General features: G+C 40.5%; 1 protein-coding gene across 1 annotated transcript; it reads right to left on the reverse strand.

The window, feature by feature from the left end:
- Window positions 1-23,041: 23,041 nt before the first annotated feature.
- Window positions 23,042-25,466, reverse strand: LOC138982430 (zinc finger protein 18-like). The gene is made up of 2 exons (XM_070355708.1): window positions 25,057-25,466; window positions 23,042-24,617 (listed from the first exon to the last, which is right to left on the reverse strand). Exons 1-2 carry the CDS (start codon window positions 25,202-25,204, stop codon window positions 24,376-24,378), a joined length of 390 nt encoding a protein of 129 aa, XP_070211809.1. The 5' UTR covers window positions 25,205-25,466; the 3' UTR covers window positions 23,042-24,375.
- Between the last annotated feature and the right edge of the window lie 514 nt (window positions 25,467-25,980).

Here is a 25,980-nt window from a genome sequence, read left to right on the forward strand (position 1 = left end):
TGTGTGTGTGCGTGCGTTGGTGCGTGCGTGTGTGTGCGGGCGTGCGGGCGTGTGTCCGCGTGTGTGTGTATGTGTGTGTGTGTGTTAATTTCTCTGTCTGTCCTACGCAGTCACGCACGCAGACAGCTAGGCAGTGGACGTAATAATCGCTCTGATGTTCGTTTGATTTCCAAACAATTGCAGTCCACACGGCGTTCTCGGGTTACTCGAATGCGTAACTCAATATTGCTGACACTTGATTGTTTTTGTGTCGTCCCCCCCCCCCCCCCCCCCCCCAATGAAATGCAGCGTGGACCGCTAACAGTAACAAGGCTACTTTGTGACGGATAATATGTAACTTTAGTAGGCCCTACTGCTGATAATTATTTGATTAACAATGCTACTCCATTAGTTTGTTTGTTTTCCAAACAATTGCAGTCTGGTTCGACACTAGCGGGGGCGGGGGGCGGAACGCCCCAGAGTTTTGTGTTCCGCCCCAAACATTGCCGAAGCTTGGGGCCCACTCCGCCCCAGGATAAATTCCAACAATGACAAACCGAAAATTCTAATGCCAGAGCCAATCACTAAAAATCGCCAGTCAAAGTCGTCACTGAAATTTACGTTACGATCAATGCCGCAGTCAAGAAAAAAACACATTGAAATCGTCGAAGGACAATGCCGCAAGGGAAATAACTCCCAGATTGCGCTCTTTAGCGTGAGAGATAAGTATCGCCTTCAAATGCCAAACGCAAAATGTGGCGACACATCCCTGGTGTAAAAAGACATGGAAATGAATATGAAGAACAGGGTGGAGAGAAACGAAAAAAGGAGACCGATGCAGCCAAAAGCGCTGTCGTAATGTCAATGTCAAATGGTTGAAATAATTTCCCTGGCTTCAGTACGATGAAGAAAAACAGACAATGCATTGCCGCACGTGAATACTGAGAGTGGGCCCCAGATTTTTGTTTTCCGCCCCAGCAATTTCCATCTCTGGGCCAAATAAGTTAGTGTCGACCCCTGCTGTACGGCTTCAAAGGATCGAGTGCGCTCTGATAGGCCATAACTAAAGCTAAAAATAGCCCCCCCTCCCCCTCTTCTATTTTCATAAAATCAGTTTCTGATGTTCTAGTGAGCAAATGTTACATGATCTCTGCCAAAGAAAATAAAGGCTAGTGCGTAAAACATTGTTTTGTCCCCCAACTTTCAAGTTAATGCAATGAAGAGACAACTGAAACATGACGGGTATGGAAAACATACTCATATTCATTATAATCCAGCAACACGCAGTTATTGATACACTAAAGAGTCAACGGAAACGTATTAGTAACTGAAAAAACAAGTCGCGTAAGGCGAAATTACTACATTTAGTCAAGCTGTGGAACTCACAGAATGAAATTGAACGTAGTCCGCCGCTAGTACAAAAGGCAGTGAAAGTGACGAGCCTGTTTGGCGCGGTAGCGGTTGCGTTGTGCTTCATAGCACGCTTTACTGTACCTCTCTTCGTTTTAACTTTCTGAGCGTGTTTTTAATCCAAACATATCATATCTATATGTTTTTGGAATCAGGAACCGACAAGGAATAAGATGAAATAGTGTTTGAAACGATTTCGGAAATTTAATTTTGATCATAATTTTAATTATTTTAATTTTCAGAGCTTGTTTTTAATCCAAATATAACATATGTATATGTTTTTGGAATCAGAAAATGATGAAGAATAAGATGAACGTAAATTTGGATCGTTTTATAAAAAAAATGTTTTATTTACAATTTTCAGATTTTTAATGACCAAAGTCATTAATTAATTTTTAAGCCATCAAGCTAAAATGCAATACCGAATTCCGGCCTTCGTCGAAGATTGCTTGGCCAAAATTTCAATCAATTTGATTGAAAAATGAGGGTGTGACAGTGCCGCTTCAACTTTTACAAAAAGCCGGATATGACGTCATCAAAGACATTTATCGAAAAACTGAAAAAAACATCCGGGGATATCATACCCAGGAACTCTCATGTCAAATTTCATAAAGATCGGTCCAGTAGTTTACTCTGAATCGCTCTACACACACACACACACACACACATACACACACACACACACACACACACACACACACACACACACACACACACACACACACACAGACACACATACACCACGACCCTCATCTCGATTCCCCCTCTATGTTAAAACATTTAGTCAAAACTTGACTAAATGTAAAAATAGAGACAATAAAAGGACAATCATCAGTCACAATCATACAGTATTACAAACTACAACATTACCTATACGAATACATAATGCATAACAGAACATTGAAATGTACATGTATGTCAATAAAATACAAAGGAAAAGAAAAGTCGACTCGCACACACACGCGCGCCGTATGCCTGCAATCACGCTCGCACACAATCCAACACACACTTGCACACACCTCCTCCCCTCCACACACACACACCCGCACACACACACACACACATACACACGCACACACAACCTCATCATCATTATCATTATCATCATCATCATCATCATCATCATCATCATCATCATTATCTTCGTCAACATTATTATCATCTCGTTGCTTTTTCAAATAGTGAACAGCTCGCTTTCGATCGCAGTTCAATATTTAACAAAAAAACAAAAACTCGTGTAAATCTAGTACGACACAGCAAGCCATGTAGTATTCTCTCTCTCTCTCTCTCTCTCTCTCTCTCTCTCTCTCTCTCTCTCTCTCTCTCTCTCTCTCTCTCTCTCTCTCTCTCTCTCTCTCTCTCTCTCTCTCTCTCTCGCTCTCTCTCTCGCTCTCTCTCTCTCTCTCTCTCTCTCTCTCTCTCTCTCTCTCTTTTTTTTCTACTGTCATGCTTATCTTTTGTAATTGTTTTACGTTTGTATATATATATGTATGTAAGATTAGAATAGTCCCTCTCTGGGCGAGGGCTGGTTGAAAAGAAGCTCGTTTATATTGCTTATGCCACAACCCTCGTAAAATAAAATTTGATTTGATTTGATTTGATTTGATCTCTCATTTGGCTCTATTCACTATTCACAAGGCTAAGTCACATACACCGCCCTCCTACCTGAACTTAAGTTCCCCATTCTGATATATTATTTTAGCAAGTTATATTTAATATTCTAATTTGGCTAATAATTCTGTTTATGTTTCTAGTTACGTATTTATTTACTTATTCAGCCAGTTCATTATTACATTATTTTGGCATTATCCAAAAGTCTGAAAAATATTTTACATAAATAAAAAGCAAATAAGCCTACAAAACCGCTCCACTCCAACTATATTTCGCGTACACTCTGGCAACAACCGCAACAAAATCTTTACTTCCATCCCCATTTTGATCTTAACAACAGACTTCCAGATCTATAACACGATCATAAGTGTTCTCTGTGTGCATGTCTGTCCATTGTCCGGTCCCCCCACAAAGCATATCAACTCTACCTGTCCCAAGATAGGCCAATTGGTTCTAAAGGGACGTTAAAACTAATTATCATCTCTCTCTCTCTCTCTCTCTCTCTCTCTCTCTCTCTCTCTCTCTCTCTCTCTCTCTCTCTCTCTCTCTCTCCCGCTCTCTCTCTCCCGCTCTCTCTCTCTCGCTCTCTCTTCCTCTCTCTCTCCCTCTCTCTTTGTTTGTTTGACTGTCTATCTGTCAGTCTCTCTCTCTCTCTCTCTCTCGCTCTCTCTCTTCAGCAGATTTGTGTTCTTCGTGTTCCAGAAGAAACGAACCCTTATTAATCAGGTTCAGTGACATGTCATCAGGATTTTAATGTATTTGTTGAATTATTGTTTGCGTGACTATAATTTATAACAGTGCAGATACTATTGCCCACTATTGTAAGGGGCTGAACAGAACTCAGAACTCATTTAATTGTCATAAAAACACATTAAAGGGTTTATCAAACACGAAGTGGATATTTATAAAGACAAGACGAAATATCGTCCATGGAGCAGTGATTACAACATTGTTATGTATCTGTAGTTATGTCATTATTGCGTATAATCATGCAGTTGTATACAAATTCAGCAAGTTGTTGCTGTATCGGTACGTCTTGCATCGTCATCAGCTGACTCGGATTTCGAGCATTAACACGTGCATGTTCCATAAGCTGCAAGCGTAGATCATGAAATCTTGTACAACTATCCAGGAAATGGAGCTCGTCTTAGACAATTACAGATTTGTTCTTGTTCTTGTTCTTGTACTTGTTCTGTCTCTCTCTCACGCTATGATCTCTCTTGTGCTTGTTTTGTCTTTAGTGTTTCACGTGTTAATAATTTTCTGTCTTGATAACCAAGGTCATCATGAACTTTTCATAATTTTGCCGGGTTGGCGCAAGTGTGTTTTCACTGTAACTAGCTACCTCCCATCCCTCCCCTCTCACCCCCCCCCCCCCCCCACACACACACACCCTCCTTGTCTAAAAATGTGAAGGGGAGAGGTGAAGGAAGTTGAATAGGAGTTTCGGTGTGCAGTAACTGGTAGTCTTTTCTTCAGCCGAGTTATCTATCTTCCTTGAACAGTTTATGATTTACCTTGTTTGATCAACTGACCAAGCAAAGTAATTACCAGAGCCATGCTAGCTGCTACAGTGGAACCCCCATTTTAAGACCTCCAAACATCTGAGAAAATCATGTCTTCAACAGGAGGGAGTCTTAACATAGGGGTAATTTTACAGAGGTTATGAACAGAAAGTCTGAGAAAACAAGGTCTTAAAAAGGAGGGAGTCTTAAATTGGGGGGTCTTAAAAGGGGGGTTCCACTGTACCTTGGTTAAATTAACGTAACTCGAGAACGGCAGTGAAGTACTTGCGGTCTTATTTTCATTTCCCAGGAAGCAGCGCGAACGAGTGCACTTCACACGTTCGAGTTGTGCTTGGTTTGACCATAAACATTATCTTGTCAAGGACGTCGTAAAATGCCCCTCGGTGAAAACAGCTGGTATTATGTGCAAGTCGGTTTAGTTCAATGATAATTTAGCAAACAGACACCGATGAAGATATAATGCACGTTTGCTCAAGGGGACTTCCGAAGGATTTTAATAGATATGCGCGCATTAAAAACATTTAATAGATCCCTTGACTTTGGAGATGACAAGAAAATATCCGGCGCATTTTCGTGATTTGTAAATCGCGGGGCGATTGTTTTACATTTAGAAAAAAACGGTTAACACGCTCGCATATTTCGTGTTGTATACTATTCCTTCTGATGCAGGTGTCGATCGCATGTGCGGTCAAAAACGGGAGTTTTGCGTCAATTACCAGGGGCATTATGCCGAAAAGCGCAGTATGTCAGCAAGGACTTGGTAGTTTGCTTTGAAACTTTCCGACTATTTTGACTACATACTACATGTACAACGGGAAGTAGCATAAACAAATTGAACGAAATGACATGGGAATTAATGCCCTAATTTGGGTGCGTAATTTGTCTTGATAATTTGTTGGCGAAGTTTGTTTTATTCAACTGGTAAAAGTAGCACAAATGGTAAACATTATTTAGTGAGTGCTATTCATGTGTGTTATTTTTGTTAAAGAATAATTCATGCAGTGTTCACAACAGGTGTTTTAAAAATGTGTTTAAAAGTGGAACTCTCCTGTTTACAGTATATACAGCAACTTATTCGGAACGATAACCTCAATAAGATCAAACGAATTATGTATTGTTTGCTTGTCATGTGGGTAATCCTAACACGTAACAAACAAACACTGCCTTGATCCCAAGATAGTGTTCATCTTATGTCCCAGAGAGGTAATAAAAGCTCAGAAAAAATCAGACAGTCAGCGAGCTACTTCTGTTCTCCGATAGGGCCTATTTCTCCCAGAGGAAAGCTAGCAGCAACCGAGTCGCGCTATCTCAAAGTCAAGGGATCTATAATATTTATCTCTCTCATTACTTTATTAATAATAATAATAATAATAAATGAGCATTTATATAGCGCAACATCATAACTTTACAATTATGCCCTTTGCGCTTGACACATTTAAAATTAAAACACAGTTATACAAGCATTTACATCTACATTCATAGTCAGCAACGCTTAATTAAAAGCATACACCATCAAACATACATTACAACAGATTCTTCCACTAACTAAGTAATAAAAACATGAATAAAATAGGTAGTGAAAACAAGGAAATACCAGCTGAATACCCTTAATTAATCAAACAGAACATGTTATCAACAATACTGAAAACAGCCCTAGATGTTTATACACAGCTGGCTTCCAAGAACCTCAAAATAATGTCTTGGAATCAATTGCCAATTTGCAAAATCTGTTTGTTGTAACCTGGCTGCCCAACATAACAAAAAGGATGTCTGCATATCATGCATATTTATCATGTTAATGCCGCCTATTTCTATTTTATTACATACAACTGTTCGAAAAGTATTGGGTCCTGGCAAGTGCATGTACAAGCGAAGAAAGATTAAAGTTACTCCAATGGAAAATTTTACATAAAATGTATCCCACAAATATTTTATTGCATAACATGAAGTTAAAAGAAAATAGTTTATGTAGTCTTTGTAATGAAATGGATTATATTGAACACTTCTTTTGGAAATGTAGCAAAATGAAATTGTTTTGGGAAAATGTTAGAAGATGTATATTTGTTAATACGGGAGAAAATATTACATTAACAGAAAAAAATGTATTGTTTGGTTATTCTCCAGAAGTGCAAACCCCCATAAACAAAATTATTAATCATATTTTGCTCATTTCAAAAATGTGTATCAGTAAGTATAGATATGGTAGGCCTATTGATATAAATGTGATGTTAGGATATGAATTAGCGTTAAGATATGTCAGTATTGTGTAAATGTTGAAGTATGAATAATGATACGTTGTAGACGGATGCTTGAATTTTTTTATTAAAAGCCCCACAATGATGTGCTTGGCAAATTAATTTTAAAAAAATTAAAAAATTAAAAAAAAAACCTAGGATTTGTTTAGTAAAACACACACTATGCCATCGTAAGCCAAGCAATTCTTTCTTTCTTTATTTGGTGTTTAACGTCGTTTTCAACCACGAAGGTTATATCGCGACGGGGGAAGGGGGGAGAAGGGATAGAGCCACTTGTCAATTATTTCTTGTTTACAAAAGCACTAATCAAAAATTTGCTCCAGGGGCTTGCAACGTAGTACAATATATTACCTTACTGGGAGAATGCAAGTTTCCAGTACAAAGGACTTTACATTTCTTACATACTGCTTGACTAAAATCTTTACAAAAATTGACTATATTCTATACAAGAAACACTTAACAAGGGTAATAGGAGAAACAGAATCCGTTAGTCGCCTCTTACAACATGCTGGGGAGCATCGGGCAAATTCTTTCTCGTCCCAAGCAATATGGGACTCCCCCTAACCAGCGGGGGGTGCCAAGCTATTCACCACATTTGAGTTCAATTGACCCCTGAGTAATAAAGATAAAAACTCTAATCTGTAGACAGAGAAACAAACAGAGAAACAAACTATCAAGCACACAAACAGACAGAGTGAAACATAAAAGCCTTTATTACATTAACGCGGCTTACAAACATTACTAGGCATACAAACGCGCAAGCGCGCGGGCACGCACACACACGCACAGTGAGCAAAACTTTGGAGAAGTACGAACAAGACGAAACAGAACCAATTGATTAAAACACATTATTACATACACTCAGATAGACGCGCGCTCAGAGCAAACACAAAAACAAGTCGCGTAAGGCGAAAATACAATATTTAGTCAAGTAGCTGTCGAACTCACAGAATGAAACTGAACGCAACGCAACGAAGCAAGACCGTATACTCGTAGCATCGTCACTCCACCGCCCGTGGCAAAGGCAGTGCACGTGGAATTGACAAGAAGAGCGGGGTATTCGTTGCGCTGAGAAGGATAGCACGCTTTACTGTACCTCTCTTCGTTTTAACTTTCTGAGCGTGTTTTTAATCCAAACATATCATATCTATATATTTTTGGAATCAGGAACCGACAAGGAATAAGATGAAAGTGTTTTTAAATTGATTTCGAAAAAAAAAATTTGATAATAATTTTTATATATTTAATTTTCAGAGCTTGTTTTTAATCCGAATATAACATATTTATATGTTTTTGGAATCAGCAAATGATGGAGAATAAGATAAACGTAAATTTGGATCGTTTTATAAATTTTTATTTTTTTTTACAATTTTCAGATTTTTAATGACCAAAGTCATCAATTAATTTTTAAGCCACCAAGCTGAAATGCAATACCGAACCCCGGGCTTCGTCGAAGAGTACTTGACCAAAATTTGAACCAATTTGGTTGAAAAATGAGGGCGTGACAGTGCCGCCTCAACTTTCACGAAAAGCCGGATATGACGTCATCAAAGACATTTATCAAAAAAATGAAAAAAACGTTCGGGGATTTCATACCCAGGAACTCTCATGTCAAATTTCATAAAGATCGGTCCAGTAGTTTAGTCTGAATCGCTCTACACACACACACACACACACACACAGACACACACACACACACACACACACACGCACATACACCATACCCTCGTTTCGATTCCCCCTCGATGTTAAAATATTTAGTCAAAACTTGACTAAATATAACAACACCTCACTAGCAAACAAAGTTATGCAGACGCTCAAGCGCGCTTCGCAGAGCAGGGACGAACTAACATCTTGATAGTCTTTCCCACCTAGAGTTCTTCTCTGTCTCTTTTGAGAATGCTCTCTGCGCTTTGTTTGTCTGGTTTTGTGTGTGTCCATGTGTTTGTGTGTATACGCGTATGTGTCTGTGTGTGGGGGGAGGGGGGAGGGGAGGGTCCCACGCGTTGGCCATGACGATATACTATTTGGCAGTTGTTCAATTAAGGCAATCTTCGCTTACGACGTTTCGGACATGTTTTCGGCGACCATACTTTATTCGTTGCCCACTGGATGCTTCGCGTAGCTACAAGCCACCGGGGCGTCCTTATTGCGTGCCTTACGAGAAACAGATCGCGTGCAAAAAATACACGTAATGCTGTGTTGTCGTATTCTTTGTGCTTTGATTTATCGTCTCTAATTAAAAGGACCCTATTCTGAGGTCTCAATTCTTTCCTATTATCTTTCCGACTCATGCGATGTCACTTTTCTTTGAGAGTTTTTGCAAGGAGTTGTGAACTGAGAATACAGGCGGGTAAGTAGAGCGCAAAAATCACACCTTGACTCGGTCGGACCGACTGGTTCTTGTAAGAGCACTTGACAGTCTCTGCGCATAGCCTCCAGGATCATAAAATCGTACTCCCCATCTACTTAGCTTTGTCCAACTAGGCCCACTTGTGAAACTTCACACGCGGAAGACACAACTTGAGCTGCACACCACATGTGCGATTAAAAGCAAACGGCAAGTTGTGTGACAAATGTTACTGAACACCACGTGCATGCGAATATTTGCTGCCCCCCCCCCCCCCCCCCCTTCAACATCGTAATCGTATTTTCAGAGGTTTAGAATTGAAATTTCAGAGGACAAAAAACATTTGTAGAGGAAACAAAGTCAAAATGTAAACATTTGCAAGGGCGTTTTATATGCTCAAATCGCTCAAGCGTCTTTGAACAGAATAGTTTTGAATGCGGATATATCTATTGACTGAAGCTCGTGTCGGTGAGCCAAGTACATGTACTATTGTCTTTTGACCAACTTCCACAGGATTTGATCCAGAATGCGTAGATTTTGATTATGCCATCCCCCCCCCCCCCCCCCGATTTCAGAGGTTTTTCCATTCAGCTATTTACGGGGAGAAAGTGGGCGAGGGAGAGCCTGGATGATTAAACGGGGGTCGTGCCATGCCAACTGTCACCTGATGGTAAAACAAAAGGTTTAGAGGAACAGACTTCCTTTTGTTATCGCGCAGAATATTTTAATATTTTGTTCAATCAACCATCAGTTTTGCACATCAACGCCAACGCCAACGCCAACGCCAACGTTGTTTCAAATAAAGCTGAATTCCACTCCGTCCTAAAACTGAACGCTGTGCCTGCGGTAGTACAAAGTTAAAAGGATAGAAGAGCTTTTGGGGAACAATAAAACACTAACAATAGAACAAAACCACACAAATAAATACAAAGAGAAAGAAAGAAGCAAAACCGATTTACAAGGAAATGAAATATGTTCATGGTTTGCTGTCGTTCTTGGTGGGTTTTTTTAATAAAAAGCACACTGATACCATGATATAGGATACGTTAAATGTAAATGATAATTATAATGCTGAATATGTTAACGTCGACCAGAAAAGATGCTTTTTTTTTAACAGCGCCGCAAGGACTACTACACATGAGGGAGAGCATTCATTGGAGAGATACGTTTTAAACAAAATTGTTTTTTATGCTTCGTTATTATCGATTACATCAAATTAAAAAAGAAAAAAGGTTAAACTCCTGACCAGCGCACGGGGTACGTTTAATGTTAAAGGCACAGTAAGCCTCCCGTAAACCATCACAGATACGGTCAGGCTTTTACACACAGTGGGGATCGCTATATTTAATCTTACTAAAGTTAAGTGCCTTACAATAGCTGAATATTCAACTGAACATGATTAATTGTTTTATGTAGGTTGTACATTTAATTGTTCTATTTTGTATATGTTCTTTTGTAAAGGGCCTAGAGTCATAGGTTAGGCACTTAAAAATGTCCAGTTATTATTATTATTATTACATACAACTTTCCGGAACAAGCTGTGTTTTCAAGGAACCCCTGTGGTTGGTTTTGTTTCTACTTATTGCAGAGAAACCTGGTTGTCCTTGTAATTTGGGTTATCGACTGATATAAAGAGGTCAGTGTGCAAAACTGTACCAGGAACTTAAGAAGCAGGCAGAGGCGCAATCAAGATGCGAAGCGGATGGCGCTCACCTATACTACTTCACGAACGCAACCACAGATGAACTTGTCATTTCCGAGCTGCCAGGTGTCGTGGGTAAGTGATTAATGACAGAGTGTGATTAAAGAAGAAACAAGTCGCGTTCAGCAATATCAAAACATTTTTTTGTCAATTTGTCCGCATGACATATAGAAACTAAATTCTCTGGACTATATATCAGCGAATAAAGTAAGTTAGTGTGTGTTCACAAGCAATTTATGCTATTGTTCTAAGTATGTGTGTGTGTGTGTGCGTGCGTGCGTGCGTGCGTGCGTGCGTGCGTATATGTGTGTGTGTGTGTGTGTGTGTTAGGGATGATTGTGCAGAACCAAAAAGGATAACAATTTTTTTTTTAACCATTGATAATTTAAGTAGTGGCAGAAAGCTCTTGACATGGACAGCGCTGACACAGTGATCTTGGTAAATAAAGTGAAAAGAAACTTTTTTCTGAGCTAATTTTGTAATCAACCATTAAAAATCACAAAGAACACATATCAACCACTTTTCGATGTAGTATTGCAATTTAATTTTCAAGTCGAAGTTTGCAAAGCATTTTTTTAACTGTGTGCACGTACTTCATCTTTCGTTCTTTGATAACACCGTCTTTGTTCGCCTGATACCAAATGCTCTGATGACATAACAAACTATTTCGTCTGCACAGCGGTACGCGGAGCCCGCTACTGGGTTGGAGCACGCAGGGAGACTACCAGTGACTACCAGTGGCACGACGGGCGTCATCTTTCGGACAGCGATCCTGTTTGGAGGCAAGGCGAACCAACACGTGGCAACGAACTGTGCGTCGACCTTTTCCCTTATGATATGCGACTGACCGATACTGCGTGTGACTCCCCATTCCACTTCTTTTGCCAAATTGACGTTTAGAGACAATGCGGAGAAAAAAATGACTTTGAACTTGCCTTGCTGTAGCCTACATGGCGTTTCTCCGTTTCTCTTCTTCACCTTCCTCTTTACTAAACTGCACAATATTTGTTTTTGCTGATGAATTCAGGAAATAACTCTGTCATGGTTAACAGGGGCTGTGGACAAGTTGTATTTTCTTGAAGGCGGGGCAAGCTGTGTGGGAATTACGAGTGAAGTGCTACAATGAGTAACCAGCTTTGATTTGCATGTTTTGGAATTCAAAGGGCTGTGAATACTGTGTCAGATGGATGTAATTCCTTTGCCTTTCGAATGGGGGCCGGGTAACTCAGTTGCTGTAGCACTGAACTTGTGATCCTAGGGTCACGGGTTCCAATCTAGGCCGGGACGGACACGGGTCAACTGTATGTGGACTCAGAGACGGTATCCAAGTCCCACCCCTTGTCACCACAGTTGGACGTAAAAGACCTCGGTCAATGTACACGGGGATAACCGGGAAAATGCATGCCAAATCGGGTGTTTAACAGCGTTCACCAGCTTACCAGTTTATTGTCGGTTATCAGGTGGCTGAATATCAATCAATCAATCAATGAGTCTTATATCGCGCATATTCCGTGGGTACAGTTCTAGGCGCTCTGCAGTGATGCCGTGTGAGATGAAATTTTATACGGCCAGTAGATTGCAGCCATTTCGGCGCATATTTACCTTTCACGGCCTATTATTCCAAGTCACACGGGTATAGGTAGACAATTATTAACTGTGCCTAAGCAATTTTGCCAGGAAAGACCCTTTTGTCAATCGTGGGATCTTTAACGTGCACACCCAATGAATACACCTAAACACGCACACACCTGGGTAGTGCGACTCGTGTTGCTGCTAGCTTTCCACTAGGAGGAAGCGACCCGAATTTCCCAGCAATGGGATGATGAAGTAAATAAAATGAAATTTTCTTTGCAAAACATGCAGTTTGGGGCCCATTTTTCATTGAAGTGCCAACGACATGTATCCACTGGCAATTTCCAAGGACCTATAGATAGCTCCGCTTGCCTCACTTTTAAGAATCACGGCTGTTTCACAAACCATAAATAACCTCGTTGTTAGTTTTTCATGTTCCTTCAACCTTTATCGCTATTTGGGAAATATAGATACCCCGACAGACTTATTTCCAAACACTGCCTTTTCCGAAATCGATTTTTTTTTTAAACTTCGGGTGTCGTCTACCTTGCTTGCTGCTACGTTTTTTATTATAAGAAAATGTTGAAATTAGGACAGTCGACCCCATCCTGAACTCAGGTCAAAATGAGTTACTTCCTTCTGGTCTCATTTATCCCTGGAGAGGAAATCGATTTTGTTCATTTCGACTTGTTTTAACCTTGGAACGATGTCTTTATCATAACTGTGAAGAACAGAACGGAGATCACTGTCGAAGTCGGCCAATCTGCAATCACTTTCGTCTCAGTTGGAAGATAATTCTGTATTCTTGTTTTGATAGATTCCGCGCAGTAATTACGCATCCTGTCAGAGAGACCACGAGCGATAGCGTGGACCGATGATTATCAGAATGAGTCGATCCAACCTTATATGATGCTTGGTGAAATAGGCCATTTTCTTTTTGTTATTCAAGTTAAAAATGGAATTTTTTATTTTTTTATTGAAATAAATGGATTGTTATAGGTAATAGTAAAAGTTTTCGAACATAAGCCTACTGTACCGCTTTTTGCATTGCCTATTAACTGTGTATGATTTATATAAAGCACCTTATTCAACATAATTATGATAAAACAACAGTGAATGCTTTGGGCCTAAGTGGTTTTTCGCATAATCAATTTATTTGACAATGCCCTGTTAAGTGGTTTAAAATTTTGTTTAAATACAATGCCTTTTTAGAATTAATATGTACAGTCATGGTAATCTAAATTGAATGTGAAAGGAACCTGCCTGAATTAAAGATTTGTTTAAATATACAATTAATTAAAAGTATATGAACATTTAGCCCAAGAACCTTTCACTTTCTCGCACGCGCGCGCGTGCTTTCGTATATGTGTACGTGTGTGCGTGCGTGCGTGCGTGCGTGCGTGTTTCTGAATACTTAAATCAGTAATTACCAATTCAGACAGGTAGAATTTTAAATATATCGCAGGTCAAGAGATTTGTGTTAATATCAGCCTGAAGATCTTGGAGGCCAATTTTATTTAACATTATTTCAGTGCTGTTTTTTTATGGCTTGCAGAAGAAGTTAGTACTCTATATTTTCCAATGAATTCAAACATTTATTTGAAACATCAACAAAACAAAAGTAGGCTATATTGTGAGTAATTTTGATTATGTGCTCATTGTGCATTTTGTCGTGTAAACAAATTTGTAGAACAGTCTTTCTATTAATAACCAATGTATCGATTGAACATTTCCTTTCTTTGAGCAATGTGACGTCAGAGTCCGACAAAAACTCATATTCAGGCGCCTAGCCCAGACTACAAAAGAGTGCATGTTCGTGTGCGTTCCATCGTAAAAAATACAAGTCGCGTAAAGCGAAAATACAACATTTAGTCAAGCTCAGTCGAACTCACAGAATGAAACTGAACGCATTGCATTTTTTCCGCAAGACCGTACACTCCCGTAGCATCGTCTGTCCACCGCTCGTGGCAAAGGCAGTGAAATTAACAATCCAGAAAAGCGCTGTAGAAGGTTGTGCTGAGGAGGATAGCACGCTTTTCTATTATCTCTATTCTTTTTAACTCTCTGAACGTGTTTTTAATCCAAACATATCATATCTATATGTTTTTGGAATCAGGAACGGACAAGGAATAAGATGAAATTGTTTTTAAATCGATTTCGGAAAATTTATTTTAATCATAAGTTTTATATTTTTAATTTTCAGAGCTTGTTTTTAATCCGAATATAACATATTTATATGTTTTTTGGAATCAGAAAATGATGAAGAATACGATCAACGTAATTTTGGATCGTTTTATAAAAAAATAATTTAATTACAATTTTCAGATTTTTAATGACCAAAGTCATTAATCAATTTTTAAGCCTCCAAGCTGAAATGGAATTAATACCAAAGTCCGGCCTTCGTCGAAGATTGCTTGGCCAAAATTTCAATCAATTTGATTTAAAAATGAGGGTGTGACAGTGCCGCCTCAACTTTTACAAAAAGCCGGATATGACGTCATCAAAGACATTTATCGCAAAAATGAAAAAAAAGTCTGGGGATATCATACCCAGGAACTCTCATGAAAAATTTCATAAAGATCGGTCCAGTAGTTTACTCTGAATCGCTCTACACACACACACACACACACACACACACACACACACACACACACACACACACCACGACCCTCGTCTCGATTCCCCCCTCTATGTTAAAACATTTAGTCAAAACTTTTCTGTATTCGTGTTAACTTTCTGAGCTTGTTTTGAATACAACCTATCATATCTATATGTTTTTGGAATCAGGAAACGATAAAGAATAAGATGAAATCATTTTTGGATCGATTTCTTAAATTTTAATCATAAGACTAATTAATCTGTTTTCGTTAATTGTGATCACATTTTAAGAGTAAACATGACATATGTATATATTTTTAGATTCAGAATGTCATGAAAAATACGATGCAATCAATTTTAAATCTGTTTGCGAAAAATCGATTTCAATGACAACTTTAATGAGCAAACTCATTAATTAATTTGTAAGCCTCCAAGCTGAAATGCAATACCAAAGTCCGGGCGTCGTCGAAGATTACTTCACCAAAATTTCAACCAATTTGGTTTAAAAATGAGAGCGTGACAGTGCCGCCTCAACTTTCACGAAAAGCCGGATATGACGTCATCAAAGACATTTTTCCAAAAAATGAAAAAAACGTCTGGGGATAGTATACCCAGGAACTCCCATGTAAAATTTCATGAAGATCGGACTAGTAGTTTTCTCTAAATCGCTCTACACACACACAGACACACACACACACGCACATACACCACACCCTCGTCTCGATTCCCCCCTCTACGTTAAAACATTTAGTCAAAACTTGACTAAATGTAAAAAGGAATAGACCTTTTTCGTATAACCTTTGCCCCCAGCGTTTCGACCAATCAGATTTTAGGGCACGGCAGCCTCTCTCTGATAACCGGAACTAGGGGGCATAGGTGCATGGCCTGAAATACCTCTTTCACTTTCGGTGCTCGAAGTACTATTGCCAGAGGATTACTTCAAGAAATTCTGCAAGAAAACAGATTATCTTGTTCAAAATCATGAACAAAAAGTCAAGGACATGCACGAAGGTATGGTTTGAAACGGCTATTGGTGGTATATGGACGAAAGACTTGGCGAACTTCCCCTGCATAAGCGAAGCAGAGGTGATCGACCACAGATACATCTCTGGATCAACTTTCTTACTGAATACTACTGCGTCGACGTTCAACATCGAACAAGTTATACGACGCATCCAGCGCAAAGAATGCGAAACCTTGGGGTAAACGATAGACATACTGTGCGCAGAAAATGTCTTTCTGCATGGCACAACAGTAAGCAACTGTGGTGATCAGACCACAGGCGGAAGGTATCGTCCACTGGACTACTACTATCACAGAAAGACTACAAGGTACGTCACTCACCTTCGAGTCTTCTGTGTTCTTGGAGTCGCTTCCTGGGGAAAAATATTGTTCAAGACGGTTTGCCTCTTCTACAGTCTGTGTAAGGTCAAATAAATACAGTTGAATGATTGTTTGAACTGTATGTACCTTTAATTTTCAGCTTCCGTCCGGTGCAGGTTTTTAACCATCATTTGGACGAATCTTCGTTTGCGAGCCGCTAATATCCACTTTGCGTCAAATCATGCATCCGCACCGAATATGCATAACAGCGCTCATTGGTCTAAAACATATGTAAATATTGTGCAGCAAAGGGAAGCTACCCACGGGAAAATAATCATCGAATATCCCCTTATTAACCCCATTTTATTAGCCATTTTAAAATAAAGCAGTATATTGCATAATAATATCCTTCAATTATAACAAGAAATAAGGAATAAACGTCTCTTGACATGTTGTCTACCTAATTATCTTGATCGCATTTATTTAAAGTGGAAATCGTTATGTTCGTAAGCTCACATACAATCATTTATGAAACAAACTCGGACCAGACCAGAGATTTGATTGATAATGGGCCCTTTATTCTATACAGTACCAGAGTAAATTATTTACACCATTACATGACAAAATAAGCTTCTTGCTCTTTGGAGTGATGTGGCCTTTGGCAGCTCATCAACCCAGTAATGTAGACCTGCCTTTTTTACCAAGTAGGTACATGCATACCGAAAGACCACCATATGTGTAAAACAATACTTCAGTGTCGTTTTTCAGTGGAGAATCAACAGAAAAAGAGCGTATGTTCTCCTTCAGCTTCATGTTGTCTTTCTTCAAGCCAGAAACATCTTCAGTCAGACGCTTAATCACAGAGGCCTGTTCTGTAATTGTTATCTGCAGCTCTGCCAACTTGAGCGTAGTCTGTGTTCCAATAACAATACCCTCACAGGTAGTCGTGTCCCTCTTTGCAAAGGCATGATCTGGCCCTGGTCTTAAGCTCTCACTAGATGCGGAGGGCAAAGGAATGGCTGCTTCTGTAAATACAAAATCAAATGTATACATAAGCAATTTCGTTTGGAACAAGGAAATGTCCCAGGGGCTGTGGGGTTGGTGGGATTGCGAAGACGGGATCTCACCAAGAGGTTGCGAACGCTGCGGTCTTTTCTGAAAGCACAGAGTGGTTTTTGATCAAAAATCGAACCAACAGAGCCACTTCCTTGAAGGATGTGCCAGTTTGATTTCAGGATTCTGCTTACTGGCATGTTGTGGGGATGAAACAGTAGGGAAACGACGGGTCTGTCACTGTCCCTAGATGGTGTAGGACTGAGAGCGGACTCTCGACAGACCTGGGTAACACGCAGAAGGGCGTCACGGACGAATGCATCAGGGTAGTTGCGGGCCAAAAAGAAAGACGTCATCAAGACAGACTGTTGGTGGAAGTCGTCGTCTTCAGAGCAGAGCCTCCGAAGACTATTTCGAAATCTATTTAAAAACAATTTCATCTTATTCCTTGTCGGTCCCTGATTCCAAAAACATATAGATATGATATGTTTGGATTAAAAACAAACTCAGTAAGCTAAAAAGAATAGACATACAGAAAAGCGTGTTATCCTGCTCGGCGCGACCACTACCGCACTATTCTGCATGGCTTGTCGATTTCACTGCCTTTGCCACGAGCGGTGGACTGACGAAACTGCGAGTATGTGGTCTTGGTGAAAAAAGCAGTGCGTTCAGTTTCATTCTGTGAGTTCGACAGCTTGACTAAATGTTGTTATTATTTTCGCCTCACGCGACTTGTTTTTTTATGTGGTTAGTCGAGACTATCTTAGTATAGTCTTGGCGATGACTGATTTTGGTAGTAATCTGTTACTTTGATGCCGACAGCTAGACTAATTCAGTAATTGTTTTTATATCGCTTCACGCGACTTGTTTTTTCTTCCAGAATTTATCTATTCACCCAAAACAAGCGAGTTGCACTTCAGTAACAGAAAGGTAAAGGAGAAACACCAAGTGGAGGCGCGTGCATGGAGTACGCCATGTAGGCTACAAACACCAAGACAAATGTTGTCAAAATCAGCACAAGCTTCCACCATAAAGACCATCCCCTCCTCATCGTGGTATGGTGGTGAAACAGAACCAAGCTATGCCGTCGGAAGAAAATCACTGAAATTTCACTGTCCCTAAAACGTGGGGGTGTTTTTCATTGTGAGAAGTATACCGGTAGGGTTCTCCCATGGCGGACGGGTTGGTTGCTGGCTAACGGGGCTCTGGTAAAGACGGAGATGTGCTGGATAGTACCGGTGTGACGGCACAGAGGCCCAAGGACACAAGCGGTCATCTCAGCAACCTCCAAACGGGCAGACTGGACTCGACAACCATGGTAGGTAACCAGTCTAGGAGAAGGAAAACTCCGAAATAAAACCACGGGCAGACCAAGCTCAACAGCCCAGGAAGGCAATTGGTCTAAGGGAGGGACCCCTGATCAACGTCCATGGCCGAAGCCGGAGATGCGGGACCCCCTGGGTGCCAAAAAGCGCTGCATCACGCAAATCACAAAATAAACTAGTGAACGACGAAGAAGAAGAAGAGCACAAGCTTGAAGGAAGAAGGTTCTTTGCTTATTCCTACCATTGTTATTGTTCTTAATCACCAGCACAATGCACGTACCTGATAAAGTGTAATGTGAAGACGTCAGACAGATATTTCTTTTAGGATACGGGATAATTATACAGAGAAAGCACAATAACAGTCTTACGTCAGTATATTGTCATTTGGGTAACTTAAACCTGAAAACTCCCCACAAACCGAATGGACAGTTTTGACAATAATTTGGCTGTTCTGAGCTCAAGAAAAAAAATTCAATTGCGCGATCGAAACGAAGTGTTTGGAAGTTTTGGTAGTTGCTATTCAGGTTGAATGGTTAAAAGATGTGGTCTGCCTGTGGTCTGCAATATTTAAAATGTTGCTCCGCGCCTTAAAACGTTGTTACGTTCTTGATAAAAATGTCAAACGAACCCTTTTACAGAGGCACACACAAACAACAAACAAGAACAATCCACGGGGACTGTGGAGCTTGCAATGCACCATCTTTTTTTGATGACATCCCTCTTTCTGTATTTCGCTTCATTTGACACGAAAATGTTGCAACACTGGTGCTTGTTCAGCTTGATTACGCACGTGGGCCCCGGTGAGACCATTTCAACATTAGATATTCATCATGTCAGTCTCGTGAATGGCTACAGCTAGGACACGAGGGTAGGTCGACTCTCAAGCCAATTATAGATCAGGCTTATAGGTCGACGATGACAATGCCATTGTAGGATTCTGTTCTTGTGAAGAATTCTGTTTGAAGGGTATGCCTCTCGTTTGATAGTGGGACAGAGATATTGACGTGTTGTTGTTGTTGTTGTTGTTGTTGTTGTTGTTGTTGTTGTTAAATGAACTTATCTGATTGTGATCCTATTCACTTTGTTATTTCTTGTGTGAGTCGAGCCAAAAGAAAAAATAATCTGTTTAAATGCACAAAAGCAGAAAACAAAGTTGTATTGTATTGTATTGTATTGTATTGTATTGTATTCCACCATCACCGCTTTGTTTCTTTCTCACAACAAAGCTCACAACAAAGCGGATGTGTATTTCCCGTAATACCCTGGCAACAAGCAAATCGAATATATATATTTGTCCTTCTGTGTGTGCGTGTGCGTGGGGGGAGGGTGGGGTGGGGCTGTCCTTGTTTGTGTGTGTGTGTGTGTGTGTGTGTGTGTGTGTGTGTGTGTGTGTGTTAAATGTGTCCCAATCAATCCCGACCTTTAAATCTGCCCTCAAAACCTACCTCGTAAACATCACTTGTAGTCCAACCAAACTGATGCCTGAATAACCTCCTACCTCTCAATTAGAGAGTATAAGCGGTCGAAAGACTACTCAATACAGCATTTACATAAACAAAACTGGACCGCCCACACACTAATTCTCAGGCATTCCTCGTGTGTCATGTCATATATTCAAACCCCAAATACAACTCTGTAGCTCTGTGCATTGATTTTGAGAAGGCGTTTGATTCGCTGTACTGGCGTTTTATGATTAAAACGCTTGAGGCATTTGGATTTAAAAATGATATTTTGAGGTGGATAAAGAAGTTTTATTTAAATATTAAGTCGACTGTATTAGTAAACGGTCAGCCTAGCCCCTGGTTTAATGTAAGAAGAGGATGTAGACAGGGCGATCCCATATCTCGATATTTGTTTGTTTTGTGTGCTGAAGTATTTTCACTTATGATTAAGGAAAATAAAAATATTAAGGGAATTATTATCGGTGAAACAGAATTTAAGTTGTCACAATTCGCCGACGATACTGAATTATTTCAAAGAGGAGATAGGGAGACGTTTGAGGAAACAATGAACATATTAAACGATTTTGGAAATAAATCAGGGTTAAGAATGAATATTGACAAAACAGCAATAGTTTGGTTAGGTTGTAATATAAATAGTGATGTAAGGTATATGCCACACCTTGATTTTGAATGGAACCCCCAAAAGTTTAATGTATTGGGTATTTGGTTTACGAGTGATTTAAAGAATTGTGTACAAATGAATTTTGATGTACTGACCGTGTGCCGAAACACTACGATCACCTCGGGAAGCGAAGTGCAATCAAACAGGATTGAAAATGTTAGGGCTAATTTCTTAGCCCTATAAAAACTGTTATGCAAACCCGAAGGTTTCCATGAACATACAGACAATCGGAAACCACCAGACCCCATCACAAACAGAACTCTACAAACCACAGGTGTTGACTTTAAAGGCCAACAACCCGGGTGCAGAGTCCGTTGCGAAAGGAGCGGTAGCCTCCCCTGTCACAATCGCCCCCGTTTGAAATGAACTTCGTCCCGAAGTTCCGAACCGGGAGACCACTGTCCATCCCAAGTTCGCAGAATGGGAACAGCACGAAAATGTTCAGTGGTCATATTATGCCATTACCTGAACATATCATGCCGAGTCCCATCCCTGCTCGCAAGCGCCAGATGTAACCGTGTGGAGTGGAAAGGGGGGGAATAGGCCAGTGGAATGCTAGTACAAAATGTGTATATGTGTTTTCCCCAAACAAAGCCCATTGAACTGGCGGGAAAAGGGACACACCGAAACGTATGAGAACGAGTCTGCCTTACTTGATTCTCTTACGAGTCTTTAATTCACAAGACTCTAAAACAACTTTAGAACAACTGGTCATCAAATATTAGAAGTTATTAACGCTCAATTTCAGCGTCAAATCATAAAAGTAATTAGAAACTGATCTAGAAAACACATCTCTCTGATAGATAAAATGGCGTCATCAACTCTGACGCGAGACCGGTCGGACATCGCCCGGGACCAAATCAGAGGCAAAATGTACATATGCAAACATCATAGCATCAAATGAAACATAAGAATAGAGCATAAGGAAAGAATACAGCATAAGGAATGAATAAAGCATTTAGTTACTTACAGATTCTCTTCAGTGAGCACACGGAAAGGACTCGGAAACACAAAGAAACAAGCCTCGGAATTCAGTTACAACCACAAGTCGACCGTTCACGTCAACCGACACAGAGGTTGCGATAACGTGACTTTTACTTAACGTACACCAGAAAGTAGACACCAGAAAGTAGACACCAGAAAGCAGACACCAGAAAGCAGACAGAACTCTACAAACCACAGGTGTTGACTTTAAAGGCCAACAACCCGGGTGCAGAGTCCGTTGCGAAAGGAGCGGTAGCCTCCCTTGTCACATTGATATACAATTTCAAGCAGTAAAACGATTATTTTTGATTTGGTCTCAGAGATTGATAACCCCTATAGGTAGAATAGCAGTTTTGAAATCCTTAATATTGTCCAAGCTTGTATATTTGTGGATGTTGTTGCCAAACCCTCCACATACGTTTGTAAATGATTTACAGGCTACGATTTTCGACTTTGTGTGGAATCGAAAATGTGATCGGATAAGTAGAAGGATGGTGGCCTTGATGTCCCTCACGTTAAGACTTATATGTCAGCCCTTAAATTGACTGGGATACAAAAGTTGAGGTTTACGGTCCACAAATGGAAAGTTATAACAACTGTTTTATATCCTGATGTGGACAACATTGATGTGTGTGGTCTGTATAGTGGTAAACAACATTGTAATAGTTTTTGGAAGGACGTGTTTAATGTTTACACACCCCTGACTCTCTTTCCACACTGTGTTAAGAAAATTTTCTTCCCGACGCTTCCGTCATCTGCTTCAGGGGAAATTCAAAGAGGTTGGTGAAGCTATTTATCTCTATAAATGAAGTATTACGAAGTGTTGCACATCGAGATAGGTCAGGTTAGTTCTGTTAGTGTCTATACTTAATGCCAATGGGTTTTTCGGGTTTGTATTTCGCGTATTTTACCCGTGAATCGGCCGAATGACGGACCCGTCGCTGCACAGCTGCAAAGTTTGTCGCTTCGAGCGCAAAATCGTGAGGAAAACGCGTCTTGTAAGTAATGCTAATACATTCTACCAAAACCTAAACATGTCTGCACCAATCCTGCCAAGTGTCGTAGTTGTAGTCCCCCGCAAACAGCTGTAATCGTAAGAAGAATGTGATCATTCCTGCAGATTTGTGTGTCGTGCACCCGATTTGTCCGAATTTTAGCGTGTCGTACACCCGCTGTGACGTTTTTCACGTCGTGACGTCCACCCGATGCTCACGTTCTGTGTCGTCTCTCCGATCGTGCACTTACTTTTTGCACATGACCTTTCTCACTTGTTACATTGTGTCATCCCCCATACATAAACACGAATTACATGTATAGCTTTGTTCTTTTGTATTCTGACTGGCATGGAGTCATTTTCAGACACAGTCATGGAGATGACAATAGCCGGATCTTACCACCAATGTGGATAAAGACACCTTGGTAAGTACTCTTAGTCTCGCTTACCTTTCAACCATTGCAAAGGGGTGTTGGGGCAGGAATAAAGTTATCTTCCATCCAGGCCCCACAGTTGGGTTGACATGACAGTCTAGGGTAGATACACTGCACTGTGCGATGCAGGTAGCTGGTATGCCCCTGTCCAAATGGATCTTTAAACATCTTACAGAAGTTACACTGATTATAAACAAAGAGATTTTTGACTCACATGCGAAGCAAAAGTGAGTCTATGTACTCAGCCCAGTCGTCCGTCCCTCCGTCCGGCCGTCTGTCCCAAAAACTTAAACGTTGGATTTTTTCTCAGCCGCTATGAAGTCTATCAGCGCCAAATGTGGCATGATGGTGTATGATGACAAGACCTTAAAAAAACATACATAGTGACTTGACCTTGCTTCAAGGTCAAGGTCACGGGCCTTTAAAAACAGTTATTTTTCACATTTTCCCAATTTTCTCCCAAGTTTTTGAAAATGTCGACCCGAGCTACAAGTGGTATATAGGGCATAGTGAGCCCTATCTTTTGATACCAGTTTGGTTGACCTTGCTTCAAGGTCAAGGTCATTTTGACCCCTCTGAAATGTGTCCAAAACGTGACTTTACCACTAAATGACAATGTCTCTTGGTAGAAAGTGCCAATAAACACCAATGTGCTTCCTATCTGTTGAATTGATAGCCATGTCTTGTGTGACCTTGACCTGGAGTCAAGGTCATGTGGTGTATTTTGGGTGGAAAAATGTGTAAAATAGTTCTGAATGTATGGTGTCATTGCCAGCTTCAGTTGTTTGACTTGTAATATCACCTGAAGGTCAAGGTCATTTAAAGGTGCATACTCAAGTAGATGCAGACATTGGACAGCCTTTCGCCACATGGCGGCGTAGCTGTTCACGGTGCTTGAAGTGTGCAAAACACACCTTACAAGAACACCCTGCCCGTGTGTGATGGTAACGGACATGGTCACTCAGAAACCTTTTTAGTGCAAAGGTCTTGCCACACTGGGTGCAGGCCACCTCTTTTGGTTTCCCTTTGCACACATGCTTTGAGGGGTACAAGCTTTTAGGACTTGCATAAGATCTGCCGCATGAATCACATGAATAAGGCTTAATCTTGTCATGCTTCACGTTGCGGTGTGACGTCAGATCAATTTTTTTGTGAACTTTTTGTCACATATGGTGCATTCATGATTTGTTTTTCCTTCACCATGATCAAAGCGCTGATGAGCCCACAAGGTGCGGTAATGCTTGTAAGTTTTACCACACTCGTGGCACTGGTGCACTGACTTGTCAGCCGAGGCCTCCATCTTCTTCTTCATGGGTGTCTTCTTCTTCTTGGGCGACTTTGGCTTCTCTGTCGAAGGCCCAGCACCATCGTCAGCAGCTGTCCACATACAACAAGATACAAAAAGCTTGTGTTAGTCTAACCAGATCGAATGTATATAAACATTATTCAGGTACAATAGTCCGTTGTTGCATTGTAAAACTATAACAATAACATGATCAGTACACTTTCATATTATCATAATCAAGCGTTGCCAATACCTGCACACGGACAACAGCTACAGTCAACTGGTGGTAATGGATGGCTCACACGTTAACCCTTATTGTCAAAAAACGATAACAATGTTGTAGCTATAACCTATTGACATGAGGTGCAGCCAATCGCTGCTTTCAGCTGTCAGTTCAATAGGTTTACAGCTACATCATTGTTGTCGCTAAACCTGAATTTTGACAAGAATCGACGTGTGCAAGAATCCACGTGTGAGCGGCCCATAAACATGATCCTGCACAGGCTTACATAATAATAAAATATAACTTACATGTCGATTTCTCTTTGGGTGTCGATGTTTCTTTGGGTGTCACCTTTGCCTCCTTTTCTGGAGTTTGGACTATGTCCAGGTAACTATCCATAAATTCAGCGGATAACTCCGCTTCTTCTTCTTCCACAACTTCCATGACCTGATCCATGTTGTCCCTGAAAAATCACTCCAAGACGATCAGAATACAAACAAACAAGGTCATGTGCAAAAGGTAAGTGCACGATCGGAGAGACGACACAGAACGTGAGCATCGGGTGGACGTCACGACGTGAAAAACGTCACAGCGGGTGTACGACACGCTAAAATTCGGTCAGATCGGGTGCACGACACACAAATCTGCAGGAATGATCACATTCTTCTTACGATTACAGCTGTTTGCGGGGGACTACAACTACGACACTTGGCAGGATTGGTGCAGACATGTTTAGGTTTTGGTAGAATGTATTAGCATTACTTACAAGACGCGTTTTCCTCACTATTTTGCGCTCGAAGCGACAAACTTTGCAGCTGTGCAGCGACAGGTCCGTCATTCGGCCGATTCACGGGTAAAATGCGCGAAATACAAACCCGAAAAACCCATTGGCATTAAGTATAGACACTAACAGAACTAACCTGACCTATCTCGATGTGCAACACTTCGTAATACTTCATTTATAGAGATAAATAGCTTCACCAACCTCTTTGAATTTCCCCTGAAGCAGATGACGGAAGCGTCGGGAAGAAAATTTTCTTAACACAGTGTGGGAAGAGAGTCAGGGCAGTGGTTTATGAACAGTTTCGATATAAAATAGATTTAGAAACCTCCAAAGAAATATTAGCAGAACCACTTTTTTTAATGATAATATAAAAGATTGGGGAAAAGACTTGTTTTTTTTCAGAATTGGTTTGATAATAACATTTATTTTATTGGTCAGTTGGTTAATG

Source organism: Littorina saxatilis, linkage group LG12 (genome assembly GCF_037325665.1).
Source record: "Littorina saxatilis isolate snail1 linkage group LG12, US_GU_Lsax_2.0, whole genome shotgun sequence".
Taxonomy (NCBI): Eukaryota; Metazoa; Mollusca; class Gastropoda; order Littorinimorpha; family Littorinidae; genus Littorina; species Littorina saxatilis.